This window comes from Furipterus horrens, unplaced genomic scaffold (genome assembly GCF_987537825.1).
Source record: "Furipterus horrens unplaced genomic scaffold, mFurHor1.1.pri manual_scaffold_6, whole genome shotgun sequence".
In the NCBI taxonomy this organism is placed as follows: Eukaryota; Metazoa; Chordata; class Mammalia; order Chiroptera; family Furipteridae; genus Furipterus; species Furipterus horrens.
The window spans coordinates 168,323,148-168,339,433 of record NW_028327176.1 but is presented as its reverse complement, the minus strand read 5'-3'; the positions used below and the strand labels follow the sequence as shown (position 1 = coordinate 168,339,433).

Below are 16,286 nucleotides of genomic sequence, written 5' to 3'. Positions count from 1 at the left end.
TGGCAATGTCATAATAATTTTGTTTTAAATTTGAAGTGTTTCAGACAGCAGTTATTTTAGAGAAGCTTTGGAATCTTTATCTATAGATTAAATTGGTAGTTCTAATATTTCAGAATATTGTTTTCATATGAGTTAAATTTTAATATCTATTTTGTACAATGTAAATATAAAACATTTAAAATATTAAACATAACAAAAATCTAAAAACTGAATTTTAATATTAGCTAAACTGTTCTCAGGAAATTGATTTTTCTCCAACAATTACAAATTTAGAAACACAGAAGAGCTGACTCGAAAGACAAAAGCTAACAAAAACAGAAATTACTCTTCCTTTGGAATTTTGCCAAAGCACAGAGACAAAATAAATAAATGTAGAAACTTTTCAAAAGTATCTTTTCATCTCTAAATTTCAGAACCTGCACACCAGAAAGTTCCATATCTTCAAAAACAGCTTTTCCTTTGCTCTTGTTATTGCTATAAATCAATAACATTAATGTGTTACTGCAATTATCTCCCCAGATGTTTGTGGATAGGAACTGCATTCTAGTCTAGGATAGGAATCCAAGTGTTATGTTCATTAGTCTTAAAGAGATCCTTAAGAGGCAGGCTTTTCTCTGCAAATGTTAGCAACATTCTGCCAACTGTATATCAGAAGAATAAATACCTAATCCAGGATTATTTTTAAGAAGAAAAGCCCAGTTCCCCTACCAATCAATTATAGATGGCAACAGTCCTCCTTTTAAGTTATTTAAAACTGCTTCTCAAAATTAAGACTAATTTGTTTATTTAATGGCAAGGCAAAGCAGCTAGCTGTGATCTTTTGTTAAAATACACCCTCATTATATTCTTAGAAACAGATTTTCTTCAAGTCATTGCTTTCTGGACAAAGATGTCCCATTGTCTCCCCTTCTTTTTAAAGACACACCTTTGGACCTGTTAGCTCACCGTGTACCGGGAGCCCAGCAAGGGTCTCTGCTCTAGGTCCCTGGTTCTGGGAACTTTCTCTCTCCGCATCACTGTGGTTGGCCTGGATAATATGAAATGAGTGAAGATCAGGAAACTATTGCACAAACTCAAAGTGCACGGCATTGCAAATGATGGCCTGTGGAAAATTATGCTTGCACGTTTTAATTTTATATAAACATTCTTCCACATCTGTACATACCTCTTTTGGAACCCAATTAAATTGCCACCGTTAGCTTTTTTTTCAGGCACTAAAATGTGTTTAGAGACTCATAGCACGTTTATGGTCCTCATCACTGGTAGATTACCTTCACCAATATACCCACATCAATTTACAAAATATATCCCTTCTACACATATTAAATACAGAACACTTTAATCATCATCAAAATCCTATAATCATTCAGTTTATCCGCATGTGCAAAGGCTTCTTGGAGTATGTCCTGGGATATGGGGCTCGGTCTTCTGTGGGAATCAAATGAAATTGTTTCTCGGCTCCTTCCATCTGAAAAATTCAGATTCTAACTGCAACGGCATCTGCATTGCAAAAATCTTGCCCTAAACTCCCAGCTAAATTCTCTTCATGCAAAAAAGAGCATCTTCCCTGGTAATATAGGGAGAAAGCAGGAAGACCACATTTTGGTCAGCCTACACAGTTACTGCTAGACAATAATACAACCAGTAATGATAACATAAGTAAGGTACTGATTGAAAACATTTTACCATAATTGCCATTAATGATTACTTTAGGTGACAGTACTAAAGAATGTACTTGTGTCATTATGTAGAATACTGTAATAGTTTGTTTTAACTCCCTAATTTCTGTGTCATTTAGCAATAAACTAACTTGGGGAGGTGCTTGTGATAGACATTATAGAAATATAGTCTTTTTTTTTTACACTAAATGAATAGTCTTAAGTAGAGCTGAAAATTGCATAAGAGCCCCTTTCTGGTAGAACTTCTTCAAAGGATTAAAATCAAACATGAGGTAATATGGAAACTCTTAAGATAGCAAAATGGTAGGATAAAAGAAGCATCTCTTAATTTGTTTGTACAATTGTTTAACTCTCATTGTCACGGTGTAGGTAGAAATCAAGGAATCACGGAATTACAGTGTTAAAAGGAAGATTTCACATGTTCTTCCACTCAAATGCCACATAGGGGGTTGTTTTTGTTTGTATATTATTCATGTTGGGGGGGGTTGCTTGTTTGTTTTCCAGTTTAGAATGAAGCAATATAAGTGTTATTAAGTGTATTTTTTTTTCCTTAAATAAGAGTTTGCATCTGTCATCCAAATTGGCTGTTAATTTCCAAATTTGAATGCCTTACTAGGAATATAGAATTAAGCAGCGCAAGTAAAATAAAATTGATTTTGCTGCTTAGAAAAATTTTCATCACACAAGTACAAGTATGGGGACTGGCAATGATTATGAACACTTTCACTTCAATAAATACCGTTTCAGTTGAGGCTGTCTGTGATCACAAGGGAAAACAACTCCTGGAGTTCCATCCAAAGCAATAAAAGTAAAACCAGTCAGTCACTAGTCAGCTCATTTATACTTATCTTCAACTAAGGACTTATGATATTGGTTGCTGACCTTCCAAAATCAAAGGTGAATGCTGGCATTTTCTTTCTTTTTTTGACTTAATAATAAATATGGAATAAACAAATATAAAATCCTTTGTACTAATGTATAATAACCTGAACACACAACTCTCCCTCTTTCTTTACCCGTTCTCTTTCCCTCACCCCTCTCTCCCTGCTTCCCTCCCTCTTTCTCCTTTTTTTCTGCCTCCTTTCTCACTTCTTCCCTCTCCTCTTCCCCCCAGAAATACAGCTTACTTTTAAAATATTACCTCCATTTGCCACAAATGACACTTCCAAATTGTCTTTATGCTGGGAGGTACTGGGACCACTGGCCAGGCAGGTTTCTGCTTCATCAAAGGTCCTGTTGTTGCCCACTGTTATGACGGCAACATAGACATTTCTTTGAAGACCAGCTCGTTCCCTTTTTTTTTTCATTTTTACTGCCACCCAACAGGATAGTTTCAAAGTGTAACTGAATGTTAGCTAAACTTACATCTGTCCTGCACTCTATTACCTAGCACTCCAGATGGCAGCAATGCAGCCAGAATGCTTTGAATAATTCTCACTTCACATGACAGCACTAGACAACAAAAAAGGTAATAATAAGTATGCTTTTTATGCCTTGATCGTGATTATTTTTTAAAAATCTATGATTTCATATAGTTTTGTTTCCACATAGGGCTCTGAATTCCATTCTGCACTTTAGCATCATTATCATATTCATGTTTATTTTAGAATAAGATTTCTAGACTTTTTTATGTGACCAAAATTTGGAACATAAAATTTAGAACTGGATAATTTTATTTCAAAATGCAGGTTGTGGGCGAGGATAGAAAAGGGTTTCATTTTGTCTCAAAAATTAGACAGGCACTCCCTCCTGAAATAAGAGCATAACTATGTCACTTTATGATCCATATGTGGGTAAATACCTCCCAGTAAGACACAACATACATCCATTTAGCAAAACATCTGCTGACTCCTGAAACTCAAATATATCCAGCATCAAATCTAAAAGACAGGGTTTTAAATTTGTACCATTTTTATGTTAATATTTTATTTTCCCCTTATGGATCTCATATATATATATATATATATATATATATATATATATATATATTTTTTTTATGTGCATTTTGCTCCTTTTAACCTGGTGGCAGCACTGTGAAATATCACAGGCCTTTTACTCAGTATTTTTCTCTAACAAGCCAACCAGGTACAAACGGGATTTTTATATTCGTTTGTAAATTTTAGTTGAGGGCAGTTGAAAGAAGGAAAAATAAAAAGACAAATACTACATTTGTGTAAGGTTTAATTCACATCACTCATACAATACTGTGCTGTTAGCATGTGTCTCGATAAATAGGCTTCAAAAAGAAATTATTGCAGTGTAAAAATAGTTTCCCTGAATTCATGTGCTTTTTTACTGTTCCCAGGTCTCAAAATGGCTTTTAAAATTATTTTTTCAAACTCTTAGAGCCATGGACCCCATATTGTGATATGTTTCTCTGCCCGGTTCCCTAGAGTGGTGTTGGAGTGAAGGGAAGTTAAGACACCTTGGCACCATACTAGTCTAAAACAAGCCCAACTTGAGAATTTCACTTTTGTTGCCAGAAAAAAAAGGAACATGAGAAATTTAAATGTCACAGAGGCTGGGGAGCTTAAGCCTGAGAAGAAAGCCCAGAAATTAACTAGTTAACTAATAGCTAATAAGTAAATAAATAGGCAGATCAAATCTATTCACCCAACAAAATATTCAGGTGCCTACCACACCAAGCTAGGCCCCAGAGATATAACATGGAACAAAGTAAGTGCTTCCATGGAGCTACTCTGTGGAGATTAAAATCTCTAAAGCACATCTGTTGCCTTGATACTCTCCCAATCATGCCCATTTTTCCAGAATAGGCCTGCTCTGATACCTTTTGGTCTTCTGGTAGCTCCAGACAAATCTTCAATACAGTAGGAGGGAAAGGGGCCCCCAAAAAACATACAATCCACTGTTAAGAGATCAAACCCTCATCTTCTATAAGTATGCCAGAGTGTGTTTCCTAATTGTGTGTTAAGTAACTGCATTACCTCAGTTGACAGCCTCCCAAAGCACATGATGAAGGGACCTGACCAGCTACGGATAGTGGATTCTGTAATAACAAGGCATAAAGCAAATGCAATCTGAAATTGTAAACTGAATTGCAATTTTTAAAAAGAAGAATCTTTTCTTAAGGGCAGCCTATAGCCTGCTTATCTCTGCTTCTGTTTTCCACTAATAGGTCCCTCTCCAAGCACCAGCTTCTTACTGCCCTCTGCTGGCTCGGTCTGAATTCAGTCCTTTTAAGCTGTAAAGGTTGGTTGTTTTTTTTTTTTTTTTTTTTTTTTACAATTTACTAGACAAGTAAATTCTCTTGTTCATAAAACATAACATTTTAAAAAACTTTTATATTAATGGTACTTAAAATTAACTCCAATAATATCTTTAGCATAATTTTACTTCTTTAAAGTGTTTTGGTATGAGAAAGACAATACATGCTGATTAAAGGAGAAAAACAAGCAAAAGGAAAACCAAATATCCACTTTCCAGAAACTGCCATTAAAACCTGATGTGTATCCTTCCGTTCTCTTCTATGCCAGCATGCATCCCTATACTCCTTTATTTTTTTAAGTAAAATGTGGTCCTATTGTACATATTATAAAATCGCTCTAACAAGATTATATTAACAAATGCCCTGGACTTCCGGCCAAGACAGAGGCTTAGACGGATACGCTCGGTCTCCCTCTACAACTAGAAAGGAATACAACTACCTTAAAACAAAAGATAACCAGAAATTCTAGAAAATAAAACTACATGGAAGCCCAACGTACAAAGTTATAAACCAGCGGTGCTCGCCTGGATGGGTAGTAGGGGCGAAATCAGAACCGGAATGGGAAGGTCGGGTGGGGCTGTTTGCGGTAGCAGCGGGGAGAGCGGCAGGGGAGCAATACCGGCTGCAGTTGAGCCCCAGCAGCTCGCGACCCCAACGCGGGGAAAGGCAGCCCCCCCATAGCAACAGATGGTGAGGCCCAGAGGGCAGGAGGACGGATCCCGGTCTCCCAGCGGAGAATAACAGCAGGAATCCATCTTGGACCCCCGCCCCCACACAAAGCGCTGCAGCCCAGTGAAAAAGGTCAGGACCGCAGCCAGTCACCAGGTAGTGACGGGTACACAGGGCTCCGCCCCCCACAGCCTGCGCAGGAGGCAAAGCAAAACACAAATCTTTCAAAATGAAGGAGACAATGACTGAAATCCTGGTGACGCAGCTCACCAGGCAGCAGATGAAGAACCTGACAGATGAACGAATAAGAAACCTGTCAGAGGCTCAGTTCAGAGCTATTGTTATAAGGTGGCTTACAGAACTAACAAAAGATTTGGAACAGGACAGTGAAGGAAAGAAAGCCACTCATGCTGAAAAGAACGAAAACACATACGAGACAAGTGGTGAGGAAATAAAATCCAGAGATCAAATCAACAAACCGGAACACAGAGAAGGAACAAACAGTCAACCAGTGCAGAAAGAGGAAACAAAAAGTAAGGAAAGTGAGGAGAGGATCAGAAACCTCTGAGACAGCTATAAGCGATCAAACATTCGGATTATAGGATTGCCAGAGGGCAAAGAAGAAGAACTAGAAATTGAAAATTTATGTGAAAAAATAATGAAGCAGAACTTCACGAACTTGGGGAAGGAAATAGACTTTTACAGGTCCAGAAAGCACAGAGAGTTCCAGAAAAACTGGACCCAGGGAGAACCACTCAAAGACACATTATAATCAAATTGTCAAAAATTAAAGATAAAGAGAGAATTTTAAAAGCAGCAAGAGAGAAGAAAAGAATTATATAAACAGGGGTCCCAATTAGACTATCAGCTGATTTTTCAAAGGAGACCCTGCAGGCAAGAAGGAACTGGCAAGAAATATTCAAAGTAATGAAAAGCAAAAACCTACAGCCACGATTACTCTACTCAGCGAAACTGTCATTCAGAATAGAAGGGCAGAGAAAGTGCTCCCAGGATAAAATAAAACTGAAGGAGTTCATTAGATCCAAACCACTATTATATGAGATGTTAAAGGGACTGGTTTAGAAGGAGGAGGATCAAAACTATGAACATTAAAATGAAAACTGTATCACAAGAACCAACAACAGAAGCTAGGGAATTGAAACAAAGGCAAACTAAGTAGGCAATGAGAGTGGAAAAGAACTATAGGGATGGAGAACATACTGGGGGAGGCCAGCAGGAAGGGGTAAGAGGGTAAGGGAGGGAGATGGTACAGGAATTAAGAAGCATAGTAGGAGGGAGTGGAGTAGACAGGAAGAGGTTGAGAAGATCTATATGCACAACCAATGGACATGGACTAAAAGGGGGGACAACTGGAGGGAAGGGGGTCACCAGGTGGAGGGGAGCAGAGGGAAGGGAAATTGGGACAACTGTAATAGCATAATCAATAAAACATTTTTAAAAAATTCCCTTCTATACTGTCCATTTTTTTGGCACCATAATATCCTATTACGTAATTTTACATTTTACATATTCTCCTTCAATCAACCAAAGTTTTACTAACAGCTCTGTGATAAATATACTTACAGCTTACTCTCTTTCATTTGTTATTGGTGATAAATGGGTTCTTTTAAGGAAAGGCATTCTGAATTGATGCTTTACGGTTTCTCTCTCCTTTTATCAAAAAAATGCAAGGGTAACAGAACCTCCTGGGTTGGTGGGACCACAGAATGATCAACAGGGCCTCCATTTTGACATTTCACAACTCAGTTTAGTCCCTGCAGAAAGAAGAAACTGAGTTATCTACCCATAAACGCACTTCTCTGGCACATTCGTTTCCAAAGTCAATTTGCTGCGGAAACCAAAATAGGAATGCAAATGAGGTGATGGAGATGGTCAGCAAATATGGAGCAAAAGAAGAAAGTAGAGAAATGCTCTTCAGGATGTTTCACGCTAACGAGGTCAGAGTTCAGAAAATTGCGCTCTTGGGGCATGTAGATGAAGAATCCTTTTAGGATCATTGTCCTCCCTGGTTTCTAAGCCTTTCCAAGCAAAAGCCGGATTGTAATGCAACTTGAACCAGTCGGATTGTGATTAGGCTCTCATGATTTAGATAAAAAGATGAACAAAACATGTCACTTACAATAAAGAAGTTTCAATTTAGGTGTGCTTATGCCATTTGAAATGTAACCATGTTTTTAAAAAAGTACTCATGATTTACTTTTGCCTGGGGGGCTCAGGTCCCAGTCCTTCTGATTGTCAATACAGGCAAGCCTATAGGCACCATTTTTCCAACAGGCTCAGAGGATGGCTAGCATTTTTAGCAACACTTTTCTCAATTACAGTTTACACTCAGTATTAGTTTGTATAAATTTCAGGTGTACAGCATAGTGGTTAGACAATCATATTTTAACAAAATGGGCCCCCAATATCTCAAGGACTCACCTGACACCATACGTTATTACAGTATTATTGACTATATCCCCTGTGCTATACTTAACATGCCCATTATTTTGTGATTATCAATTTGTACTTCTTAATCCCTTCTCCTTTCTAACACAGCGCCCATCCCCCCCAAACAATAAAGTATTGTTCTTAAAGATTTGTCTTTAGAGAGGGGGAAGGGACGGAGAAAGAGGGAGAGAAATATGATGTGACAGTCAACCAAGCCTCGCCCCACTGACCTGGTCCCGCCCCACCTCGGTCCAACCCCAGCTCCTGCACTAATCCGGTCCCGGGACCCAACATGTCTCTCCTAGGAGGAAACCTCTCTAGGCTGGAAGCAGTCACTGCCCTCTTCCTGTCCCTCCGCCCCTCCTATTCCTATTTTGCAGCTCCTGAGGTCCCACCCCTTTTGCTGGGCGCGGCGCAAAATCCGGAAGCTAAAGTATGTTTTTGCGCGTGCGCGAGCCGTGGGCACAAAAAAAAAAAAAAAAAAAAAAAAAATACGTGAGAGAAACACAGATCGGTTGCTTCTTGTACACATTCCAACTCTGGGGACCAGACCCACAACCCAGGCATGTGCGCTGACTGGGAATTGAACCAGCAACCTTTCGCTTTGCTGGACAATGCCTAACCAACAGAGCCATGCCAATCAGGGTTGACGTATCTTTTAATTAAGGTATGTACATTGTTTTTTTAGACAATGGCACCGCACACTTACTAGGCTACAACATAGTGTAAACATTAACTTTTATATGTACTGGAAAAATCAAAATATTTATGTGACTTGCTTTATTGCAGTCGTCTGAAACCAAACCCAGTGTCTCAGATATGCCTGGATTGACATTCTAAGTAAGACATCCTCTGTAGGATTCATCTTCAACTTTGACCTTGATGACCTCACTGCCACCAGCACTTGGCCACCACCACTGAGTTAGATTTGACCCAACAGATTCTCCATGGAAGAACAGCAGAGCCTACTAGCCTCTTGGGCACCTCCTCACGCACCCATGATGCCTCCATTGCTCTTGCAGGAACTTATTACTGGCAAGTTCCAGTCTTCTGGTCTGTGATTAAGCTGAGGATCCTGGATGGGAAGACAATGCTCTACCCATCTCAGCCATCAGCCTGCCCCATTCTCAGCCAGCAAGTAGCAAAAGCCATAATATTCTCCTTCCTTCCTTAGGTAAATATCCTCCCCTTTTTTCTTAAAGTCTCAAGAGGCATTACAAGCTTGCTTCTGCTCAGCATATTCCTTGAGTCCAAATCTACGCACATTCATTTAAAAAAGGGGCAAGGGTGAGAATCAAGCTCCATTTTAATGGCTAGATTAGTCTTTACTAAGACTAGATGTTTCTACACTCTCCTAGTTTATAACCACTGAACTCATAAATGGTTTAACTGCCTCAACAATCTATCATAGTTCAAGATGGACAACTCTTAAGACGCCAAAACTAGTACAGCCTTTCGGTAATTTTTCTATAGATGCCTTTGCTCATTTTTTAAAAACATTACAAGTGGATTACCAAAAGTACACATATAATAAAAACCTTCAAAACAAATCAAGACCAGGCAAAAACGAAACAAAGGGGGACTTGCCTTGAAGCACAAGTCTCACTGCCCACAGCAGTAAGAAAAACATTGTGTGGCTGTTTTCTCATTTGGGGCACACGCAGGAAACCCTCAACAAGATTGTAAGTGCATACAGCAACCGGTTTCATTAAACTCTTCTCCCCAAAAGACGGAAGTTCACGTGTAGCTGTCTAGTGTACACAATTAGCCTAGTGCTGATCAAAACCAAAATAAAGGATCACGTACATCGAAGTCACAGGAATGCAAGGTGGATGTGATGGTAGAACAATGTCCCAGTGCTGTAGAGAAACAGGACAGTGGCCTGAACTCTGGAACTATTACAAAGCAAAGGCATAGAGGGGACTGATCTTAAATGCTGACAAAAGTGAAGAGTACAATGCTGCTGTTACCCTTAAGGTCTTGGTGACCGTTTTAGCAGGACAAAAACCAGATTGAAATGCCAGTATGGAGACTTACTTTGCAGGCTATGAATAGTACTTAAGGAGGCTGCAGGGTCAAAGGGGAAAAACTCCTTTTCAAATGGCAATGCTGGTGTGATTGAGTCATTTGAAGAGGATTTACTACCCAAGTACTTAGCCCTAATCACCAGAGCCAGTGAGTAAAATGGAAATATACTCAATACCAATAAAAATAGCTCCTTCCCCTACCTAACTTGAATTACAATTTCCCATAAAAGGTGAACTGGTTTTGTGCGTTTTTACAACAGCTCAGTGGCAGATAGACTCCTAGTGAATAGATGCTGATTTAAAGAAACTAGAACTTATCATTTTCCTCAGTAAAGCCAAATAGCTCAGGTTAACACTTAATGATAGCAGATAACCCAAATTATACCATCTAAGGGACCCATTCATGTTTTATAAATCACATTAGCTCTAGAGCTTACATTTGAGGCCATTCAGTCCACCACAGTGGGTATCATACTGAGGACAACCAGCCTTTAGTGATATTAATGGTTGCTGTGTTTAAAGGCAGGTTTTGCAAGAGCTTAAACCTGTAAATTCCCAAGGTTAAAAAGAAAAAAAAAAAAATGTAGTTTGACATCCAATGCCAAACCTGGCTGAAGTTCAGCTTCACAGGATGTGTACCCTGTATAGCAAATCTGACCAATCAGGGGAGAGAAATTCCAGTTCCCCCTTTCATCAGCCTCACCTGGTTCAATGCTTTATACTCACCAATACACCCAACTTGATCTTGAAACACATAGGTCACCATCCTTCTCCCTGAGATTCTTAGGGACTGGAGTACATTGAGTTGAAGCGTACAGTATTTTAGCTTTTGTGTCTAACATTCAGGACAATGAAAACAATGGACACCCTGACCTTTCTTAACAGGCCTGTCCATCCGCACCCCCGGACACCATGTACTTCCTCAAGTCCCACAGCCTATTCCAATCCTGCTTCAGATCATTTCTCCAGGTTCTATGACAGCCAAATGTCCACCACAAGAAACCCTTGCTATCACCAACACATTACTGCCTGCTTTAACTATTCCTTTCAACTGCCAACACTGAAATTAGTTACTGGTTAGGAGAGCAGGCTTTCACTTAGAGACCCAAGAGGGAACAAACAGCATGTCTCCAGTCACTTCACAATTATGATGATCTTTTGTCCTTCAGTAACAGGTCCTTTCTCCTACTGCCTCCCCTAGCCGCCGCCACACACACAAAAACCAGAGAAGAGAAACAAAAGCCAAGTTTATTTGTTCATTTCTTGCATTTGAAGTACTCCTCGATGACATCCTTTGCCTGAGACTCTTTGCCATAGTCCTAAAAAAAATAAAATAAAGTCATTTTTTTAAACTAACATTTAGAAATTCCACCAAGTCATCAGCAGTACTTTATAGCGAAGCTTTACAATAAAGCTCATGCCTTATGGAAATGGTTTATTAATATTTCTTGTAGCCATTTTCAGGGACCTTAATGACTTCAATGTCTTTAAGGCTCGTAACATGGCTTTACTATTGCCAGTTTTCTCTAACTTTCTGCATAAACACATTCAGGTAAGCAGACTCATTTACTGGCTTGAATTGTGGATTCTTTTCTTTTTTGTAAAAGGTGGAAAAGTTTAAATCTGTCAAAAATCACATTTTTCCTTTACAGAAGCTCCTAACATTTTAGATTCAATACACAAGCCAGCACCACCTTCATCCCAGAGATGAACACTGACTTACCTTAACCACTACACAACTGCAGCCAACCACTTTACGGGGTTTCCCCTCTCTGTCGATCTTACAGAGGCCGACCCATTCCCCTAGTTTCTTATTGTCATCAACCTATTGGGGGGAATTTAAAATACCACATTAGTAGACATCAACGCTGCGGTACTGACAATAAATGAAACCCAAAAGGTACTGTAGTCAGATAGGGTGACATGGCAGTTTCCTCACAGCAGCTCAGTAGAGGGAGCCAGTTGTCATCATGCACAGCACCAGATAACCTATAAACATTGTTTTGTCCCACAGCAACATCAAAATTAGCATTTAATACTGCAGAATAAAACAGCTGCTCTAACCCACCTATAGCAGCACCACCACCATCACGTTTATGTGAAGTTTTTCGTCCCTCCAAAAAGAAACTTGACAGTGTAAAATTTGCTCTGGCCTAACAATAATCACTAGACAGCATTACTCCTGACACGCTGGCCCAGTTTTCATTGAGCTACAGTTATCTCTTATCTGCTAAATCAAATTAAGATGGGTAACATACCTTAATTAGGTTGATCTGGTGTTCAGCACAAAGGGCCTCCACCAGCTTGACATACATGGGCTCATTACAGTTGGATGCAAGCACACAAAGGTGGGCCTGGCGCCTGAAATACAAAATTCAACAGTAAAAGCTGAAGCTCAGATCCACGTTCACAACTGCACTTTACAAGGGCGCTGTCCTTGCCCTGACAACACACAAGCAGTGCACACACCCGTTGGCAAAAACCGCTCCAGTCTGATGAACCTGTTACAGGTCACCACGTGTTCATAACTCTTAAACGACCAAGTTTACGGCAGGGGAAATAGAATTGCCGTAATTCCCCCCTTTGCGGCCGACAGATTTGATGTTCCCATTCATCAGCGATGCAAATTAAAACCACAAAGTGGTATCACCTCACACCTGTCAGAATGGCGATCATCAGTACATCAGCAAGTGCTGGTGAGAAAGTAGAGAAAGGGAACCTTCCTGCACTGTTGGGGGGAAAGCAGACTGGTGCAGCCAATGTGGAAAGCAATTTGCAGTTATGTACCTCAAAAAATTAAGAAATGGACCTGGCTTATGACCCTCCAATACCACTCCCGAGAATCTATCCGATGGAACCCCGAAACATTAACTCGAAAGTATTTATGCACCCCTATGTTCGCTGCAGCACTACTTACAATAGCCAAGATTTGGAAGCAGCCCATCAGCAGATGAGTGGATTAAAAAAGCTGGGGCTCGTTTACACAATGGAATACGACTCCACCATGAAAAAATGCCCTGTAGACAACGTGAAATTAGCCCCACAACCTACAGATTTGTCAGACTTGTTATATTTCACTCATAAAAGGAGTGAAGGGGTATCCGACAATTTAAGTCATCATTCAAAACTGTAGTTTTACTTTACGAATCAAGTGCTCATCCCCACTCCAAACAGAAACCCACAAACTTCAAGTGGGCTACGTAAATCTGAGATCTTATACCTTTTCCTAGGTTTCCTGTAGAACGGATGCCATTCACAACTTTTGTGCTGACACCGAGAACTTCACGCTTTCGTCCCTCGGCTGCAGTTTTGTTCCGGTGCCAACCCACAGTACTGAGATCGAAACACGTACTTGTCTAAGGCTTTGGCAGCTTCGCGAATTCCGCGCGCTAGGCCATCGTGGATGAGGGCGGTCTTCAGCACCTCTTGCAAAGCAGTATTTACGTCCATTACACCTCCAGCAGCAATGCTAAATTACAACAAATTGAAACGATCAGTGAATTTCCCGCACATCATCTAACGCCTTGGACTCGGCAGCCATAGGTCTGCTAAAATCAAGGCGTCACGACTGACCCGAAGACTAAGCCGCCTACCCGCGACCTGCACCTTTCCGCCCCATGCTCCCGGCCCCTGGGCTCACCCTTCCTCGGCCATGGCGGTGGGTTATGGGTGGAGCCGAATCTTGATCACACTGTTAACACACAAAAAAAGAAAAAGGACACGGATTGACTAAAGGATTGTTTAGGCCTTGGTACTCATCGCTAAACCCAGTCAAAAAAAAACCAGCGAATCCCGCCATAATCACCAACCTTGCCTCGTTCAACTCACCCCCAAGCCTCCACCTCCGCGTAACTCCGCGGCGGCAGGGAAAGAGACTGTAAGTGCGCGCATGACGGTATTTAAGGGTTTCCCAGGACCCCTATGCGCATGTGCACTCCTTTCCCTGAAAGAGGTGGCTCTGATGGTGCCGGACCTTGAGAATTTCTGTGCCAGATCGAGGCTGTCTGGGAAAGATACTGCTACTCTGCTGTACTCATCACTGGGACGCGAAACAGGCACTAACATGGACAGCCTCACATTGTCCTTCCCCACCAGGGGCGTGGCCCGCGGAGGCCCAGAGAGCACATTCTACGGAGCGCGAGAACGGCCAGATCCAGGGCGCGCGTGGGCTTGGTCTTGTAAGATTCACTGAAACCCTGGCTCCGTTAGAACAACCAGTTTTAACCCTTACGACATAATATTGTGATTCCTATGGACCCCAGTAACTGAGCTTTCCCGTGTGGCACACTCTTCGCTTATAAGTCACTCTGCATGTCCGTAATGTGTCATTCTGTGCTTGATCGTTTTCCGTGTCTGTGCATGTTCATGAAAGACAACTCGTTTTCACGACTTAAGCACATGGCAAGTTCCATTTTCCCAACGAGGGTTAGTAAAGTGTAAACTTCAGCCACGCGGTCGTTCTGGTTTCTCTATCGGTTTGGTTCTACCTGAAGTTCTTTTTTTTAACGCGATATTGCCCCCTTAATCCGTTATCCCGCGCAAATAGGGATTCAATAGGTCTATTTAAAACACCTGCCATGCATCAGACGCAAGGATAGGGTCTGGTAATACAGAAAAGAAAACGTAGTCTCTGAGAAATCTGGCATTAATTTCACCATCCCGGAGTCGTGTTCGGGGTGAATCCGACAACCCCAAGTTTTGATTGTGCCCAGAAGCAACGTTTTGAATTTTGCAAAGACGGGCCAGTCCCCCACCCACATTTTCAACGCAAATACATGAAATACAGATGAATTTAATCATTACAGTCTCCCCATTACAGTTGTATCTTGTTTTAACTTCTTGCCCTGAGAAGTTGCTAAACCACTCAGCAATTGTTAAGCGTTTGATAGGTGCCAACGCTGCTTATAGCCAGGAACGAACAGTTAATGTCAGACTGAGTTCCCTGAAGAAAGCAATAATGGGTAACATGATAAGAGTACGACGTTGGGTTAACCAGAATAGATATACTGGAATTTTAATAAGTTGTTATGGTTCATTCTTAGCTTTTTAAGTACTTTCAAATATTCATTTTGAAAAATGTTGAATCTGCTTCTTGCCGTTCATAACTCATCCTAAAAATGTGTCCATTTGATTCGTTGCTCAATGGTTAATTTTTTAGAAAGCAGCAGAGTTTATAAAAATGATAAGATTTATTTCTACTATTTTGAGCCAAATGTTAGAATATCTAAGGGCCACAGGGGAGGCACAAAGTGCCATGGAGTTTGGAGGGAGGAAATGATGTGGGAAGGTAAGAGAAAAAAAGGACTTTAGGCTTGTGGCAGCATTTGAAATGGGAATGAATGAATGAATGAATGAATGAACAAACAAACCTGAAAGGATTCAAACAGGAGGCTGAGAAAAAGGCAGGGTATTCTATGTGGAGGAAAGACAAAGGGCAGAAGCACTGATGCCTCCTTGACTTTGTTGGGAGTTATCTTAACACATTTGTATTTTTGAAAGAGAATGTGGTAAATAGCATATCAACAAGTTTCCCATTATCTGAAGGTCATACAAATTAATATGCTAAGCATGTAGTAAACATCTCCCCAATACCCCTAAAAAATATGAAGAGGAACCAGGGAATTCAGTAAAGACTCAGGAGACATAAATGGGGAAAGTAATCATTGCCAAACAACATATTTACAAAGGGGAAAATAATTAAGTACCTTTGAGTTTACACTGTGATTAGTTTCTGTCTTCTAGCTGCTTGTAACCTGTTCTCAACCTGTTCTGTTAACTATCATGGACCTATGCCTTGATATTTCACCTTATAAATACCTTTTCTATCAGTTGTAAACCTCCCTCCTTAAAACTGGAGCTAAACTTAAAAAAAAAAAAAAAAACACCCTAGTTACACCCTGGCCAGAGTGACTCAGTTGGTTGGAGCGCAGTCATGTAAACCAAAAAGGTCATGGGTTGGATTCCTGGTTAGGGCACATACCTAGGTTGAAGGTCCGGTCGTGGTCGAGGGGGCAAATATGAGAAGCAACCGACATGTTTCTATCTTGCATCAATGTTTTTCTCCCTCTCTCTCTCTCCCTTCCTTCTCTCTAGAATTAATAAGTATGTCCTCAGGTGAGGTTAAAAAAAAAAAAAATCCTAGTTATAGAGTGGGTTCCAATCCCAGAAATGAAGTTAAAGGGCACACTGGTGGTTCGAGGCTTCTTTAATATAAATTCTTCTAGTTCATTTCTT

General features: G+C 40.5%; 1 protein-coding gene and 3 non-coding genes across 5 annotated transcripts; all 4 read right to left on the bottom strand.

Moving 5' to 3' along the window:
• Nucleotides 1-11,286: 11,286 nt before the first annotated feature.
• RPS12 (ribosomal protein S12) lies at nt 11,287-13,963 on the bottom strand. Of its 2 annotated transcripts, none has more exons than XM_090279864.1 (6): nt 13,881-13,963; nt 13,693-13,743; nt 13,405-13,521; nt 12,311-12,413; nt 11,776-11,877; nt 11,287-11,371 (listed from the first exon to the last, which is right to left on the bottom strand). In XM_090279864.1, the coding sequence occupies exons 2-6, from the start codon at nt 13,704-13,706 to the stop codon at nt 11,309-11,311; spliced, it is 399 nt and encodes a 132-aa protein (XP_090135990.1). In that variant the 5' UTR covers nt 13,707-13,743; nt 13,881-13,963; the 3' UTR covers nt 11,287-11,308. The 2 variants fall into 2 exon arrangements, with proteins under 2 accessions (XP_090135990.1, XP_090135991.1); XM_090279865.1 differs by having other exon boundaries at nt 13,862-13,943.
• On the bottom strand, nt 11,499-11,628 carry LOC150007799 (small nucleolar RNA SNORA33). Its single transcript, XR_016512178.1, has one exon. It is a non-coding gene; the product is annotated as a small nucleolar RNA SNORA33 (small nucleolar RNA).
• Nucleotides 11,955-12,031, bottom strand: LOC150007798 (small nucleolar RNA SNORD100). Its single transcript, XR_016512191.1, has one exon. It is a non-coding gene; the product is annotated as a small nucleolar RNA SNORD100 (small nucleolar RNA).
• On the bottom strand, nt 13,106-13,179 carry LOC150007797 (small nucleolar RNA SNORD101). Its single transcript, XR_016512123.1, has one exon. It is a non-coding gene; the product is annotated as a small nucleolar RNA SNORD101 (small nucleolar RNA).
• Nucleotides 13,964-16,286: the final 2,323 nt, after the last annotated feature.

Coding starts and splice junctions, on each gene's coding strand:
- RPS12 (XM_090279864.1), bottom strand. Junction 11,878..12,310: donor ACCAGATCAACCTAATTAAG/GTATGTTACCCA, acceptor TCCCCCCAATAG/GTTGATGACAATAAGAAACT. Junction 11,372..11,775: donor GCAGTTGTGTAGTGGTTAAG/GTAAGTCAGTGT, acceptor TATTTTTTTTAG/GACTATGGCAAAGAGTCTCA.